This window comes from Gastrolobium bilobum, unplaced genomic scaffold (assembly GCF_033153095.1).
Source record: "Gastrolobium bilobum isolate Gb01-03AN ecotype WA unplaced genomic scaffold, APGP_CSIRO_Gbil_v1 utg11804, whole genome shotgun sequence".
Lineage (NCBI taxonomy): Eukaryota > Viridiplantae > Streptophyta > Magnoliopsida > Fabales > Fabaceae > Gastrolobium > Gastrolobium bilobum.
Genome location: NW_026897403.1, coordinates 16,154 through 20,154, shown reverse-complemented (window position 1 = coordinate 20,154; position 4,001 = coordinate 16,154). Strand labels below are relative to the sequence as shown.

At 31.5% G+C, this 4,001-nt stretch overlaps 1 protein-coding gene across 1 annotated transcript; it reads left to right on the top strand.

Moving 5' to 3' along the window:
* Positions 1-1,236: 1,236 nt before the first annotated feature.
* Positions 1,237-2,322, top strand: LOC133306668 (probable calcium-binding protein CML35). Its single transcript, XM_061506994.1, has one exon. The coding sequence runs from the start codon at positions 1,434-1,436 to the stop codon at positions 2,091-2,093; it is 660 nt and encodes a 219-aa protein (XP_061362978.1). The 5' UTR covers positions 1,237-1,433; the 3' UTR covers positions 2,094-2,322.
* The last annotated feature ends 1,679 nt before the right edge of the window (positions 2,323-4,001 follow it).

Genomic DNA, 4,001 nt, shown 5'->3' with positions numbered 1-4,001 from the left:
GTTACGCTCAATTTTAGTCGATGATTTTTGCCAATCCAAATGATTATAATTAATTGAATTATTTTGATTATTTAATTATTAACTCCTAATAAACTATAACTATCATATATACGAATATCAACGATTAAGGTTTATTATTTTTATACCGTTGTAAAATGATCATTTTATATATATATATATATATATATATATATATATATATATATATATATAAAACTTGAAACTCTTTATAGACTTTGTGATCACTGCTATGGTAGTTAAACTCTCAATTTATCATTATGTTTTTATAATTATTTTTTCATCAAAATAATTTTACCAATATTTTAAGGGAAAAATGTTTCCGCAGTTAATGCAGAGAAGTTATCTGCATTTATTCCCAAAACGACATCGTTTTGGTATTTAAATCTTAAAAAATTATAAAAATAAAGGCTATTATAACCTTAAAATAAATTAAAATAATAAAAACACCATGATTTCCGTCCCAAAACGACGTCGTATTGGCTTACTGCAGATAACTTATCTGCAGTAACTGCAGAAAAAGTGAACTCATATTTTAAATATTTTTATTATTTTTTATGATGTTTTTATGTTATGATTTTATATTTTATGATTTTTTTTATCTTTTATAATTTTACATAAAATTTCAATTTTAACTACTTAGCTGGATAAATGCTCAAGTAAATATCAAATCTTACACTTAATAAATCCTAGGCGAGTGTGAAGAAATTCTATGATATGTATTAAAACAAAAAAGTTACCGCAATAGAAGGTATGGGCGAAAAGTGAAAGACTCTTGCAAAAAGAAGTACGACTTTTACAATAAAAACAACTTTCTCCAAATTCCCCCTACTTTTTGATTACCCAACATAGAAGCAACCCAAAGCAAACCAACAAATCAAAGTGGCCAAAACCCGCCTCGTTAAATAGCAACCTCAAACGCACACAGATACATACACACACCAATTTGGTCCATATGTCTTTTCATAAGGTTATGTAAAAATTTTAGTGATTTTGATACGTACAAAAATTTAATCGTTCATTCGTAAATAAACAGGATCATTCAATTCATTCCCAACCAATCCCATCAAACCCCACCCCACCCCACCCCTGTCGTTACATACACTTTTAAGAAAAATAAAAAATAAAAAATAAAAATAAAATAATGTGGGAAAAAGTAATTGATTAAATTAAGAAAAGTAATTAAAATATAAATACCGACCCTCTTTTGAATCACTCAATAATCCCATAGGAAACTTCGTGGAAGCTCCCTTGGATGCAGAAATGGACTCACTGCACCCATTTAACCCCTTCACCTTCCTCCTTCTTTCTCATCAATCCCTTCCTCTTCCTCTTCCTCTTCCTCTTTCTTTTTCTTCTTCTTCTTATTCTTCTCTCTTATTCCCTCTTGGTTCGCATTCTTCTCTTTTTCCACAATGAAACTCATCAGCATCAACCCTAAAAACCTCAAACTCAACCCCAAAAGTCTCTTCCGCTCCAAAAAGGGACGCTCCACCGTCTCCAGATCCGACCCGTCATCTTTCGGATCCGGATCCTCCTCTGCCTCTTCATCTGAGGGTTCAACCGGCAAGGCCGTTGTCCGAACCCCCACCAGTGTTCTCCCTGGAGTCTCCGGCGACTGGTCCGACGTCTCCGTCGACGTCCGGTACGAGCTCGCGCAGGCGTTCCGGCTCATCGACCGGGACAACGACGGCGTCGTTTCCCGTGAGGAGCTGGAGGCGCTGCTGACCCGGCTCGGCGTCGTGCCGCCGAGTCCCGAGGAGGTGGCGATGATGCTCAGCGAAGTTGACGGCGACGGACACGGGTGTGTCAGCTTGGAGGCGCTCATGAACCGGGTCGGGTCTAGTTCTGGGTCGGGAGGGGACCCGGATGAGCTTAGGGAGGCGTTCGAGGTGTTCGACACGGATCAGGATGGGAGGATCTCGGAGGAAGAGCTGCTGAGAGTGTTTAGGGCCATCGGCGACGAACGGTGCACGTTAGAGGAGTGCCGGCGCATGATAGAAGGTGTTGATAGGAACGGAGATGGGTTCGTGTGCTTTGAGGACTTTTCTCGTATGATGGAGTTGCAGCGATGATTATGATTATGATTGGGTTGTTGATGATGATGATAATGATAATCATGTGATGATAATCATGATCATATGAGATATAAATATATAAAAGGAAAGCAACTTCTTCGATTATTTCTTATGTTTGTTATTATTATTATTATTTTGTTTATGATTTGGGTGTATAATTTTCAAATGCTAAAGTAGATCAAATAATAAAATGCGATCTAAATTGAATGGCATATCTAAGGATTGGTTGTGATGTGATTGCTGGAATGGAGAATATGATAAATCGGTGAATAATTATGGAAATATCTATCGACGTGGCGCAAGCACAATCTTAAGGAGCATTATATGTGGTCTGTAGCCTGTGGTACACAGATTGCGTGTTGTTTTAAAATCTGAATTGGGGTGGTACATCAGTATGTTGGTTGATTTGACCATGACTCAAATATTAATTTAAAAGGGGTGTTTGGTGAAGGGAAAATTTTAAAATTATGAAAAAGTGAGATTGAGAATTTGATTTATTAGTAAATATCATTTTTGGTCCTCATATGATGTCTGTTTTAGTTCCTAGCAAATAAAAAGATTCATCGTGGTTCCTAAGAAATTCAAAATGGATTCATTTAGTTGAAATTGTGGTACTTCACAAATTCAAAAAAGATCCATATTAGTCTTTAAAAGAACTAAAATGGGTTCATTTGGAATTTATTATGGACCTCGATGAGTCTTTTTATTTGTTACGGACTAAAGCGGTCATCGTGAAATTAAGGAGGGATATTCTAACTACAAAAATTTTTCACTACCAATTTACTATTTATCTAATCACCATTAGATTAACATTTTCTCTCTCTTCAAAATTTTTAGTAGTGAGAATTTTTAGTAGTTAGAATATCTTCACTCTGTAAAATTTACCAAGGACCAAAAAAAAGTATTTACTCTTGATTTATTTACGGTTGGCATTCAGGATTGTAAAATAATTCTTGGAAGAAAAATTTTATTTTAAAATATCATCAAATAAGTGGTATTTTGATAAATTCACGTGAAGAGAATATTTAATAATTTTGTGGGATATAATTAACCTAAATTCATATTCTTAGCAATATTTTATAATCAATCAAATATAGTATTAAGAAAATTAAATTAATATTTTTATAAATAGTTTGGCCTACTAAATAATTTTTTGATAATATTTTCGAGAAATTCATTTTTCTATTATATGTTCAGGAATCGTGATTTTTAGATAAAAATTTTTTTCTCTCTACCAAACACTCCTAAAGAGAAAAATGTTGTAAAATGATGATGTTTTGTTGTATATTTAATTTTTTTTACTTTTTTTTCCTTCTTAAAATTATAAAGAGAGTGAAAGTTAAGAAAAGATAATGTAAAAATTTATTAATTATATGTTAAAATAATATATTTTTTGGTAAATAAAATTATTTTATTTTATTTAAAGATTTTAATATTTTTACATTGATGTAGATAAATTATTTATATTTACTCTTCAAATAATATTATTTTAGATTAAAAAATTAAAAAATTATAATGACAAATATTACTATAATCTTAAAATAAATTATAATTATAAAAACACTTTAATTTTTTACCAAAAATAACGTTGTTTTGGGTTTGATATAGATAATTTATCTCTTATCGTAGGAAAAATGAATCCTTATTTAAAAAGATATAAAATTATATCTTTAAAAAGAGAAATATTTTTTTCCTTAATTGAATATGGTCTGAAATTTTGCCACTTTGATATCCCACGGTTCTTTCTGGGCATACAGGCCTGCTATTTTGCACAAGTTTAGAGCTAGTTTGATTTTCATTTACATGTTAATAAATTTTAAGTAAATAACTTATTAAGATATCTTGTTATCAAAGTGCCTATTAATTTAATATTTATAAATATAAACAATGATAATAAATATTATT

What these genes read in the sequence shown, in the direction of transcription:
- LOC133306668 (XM_061506994.1), top strand. Translation starts at nt 1,434, where the DNA reads ATGAAACTCATCAGCATCAACCCTAAAAACCTCAAACTCAACCCCAAA.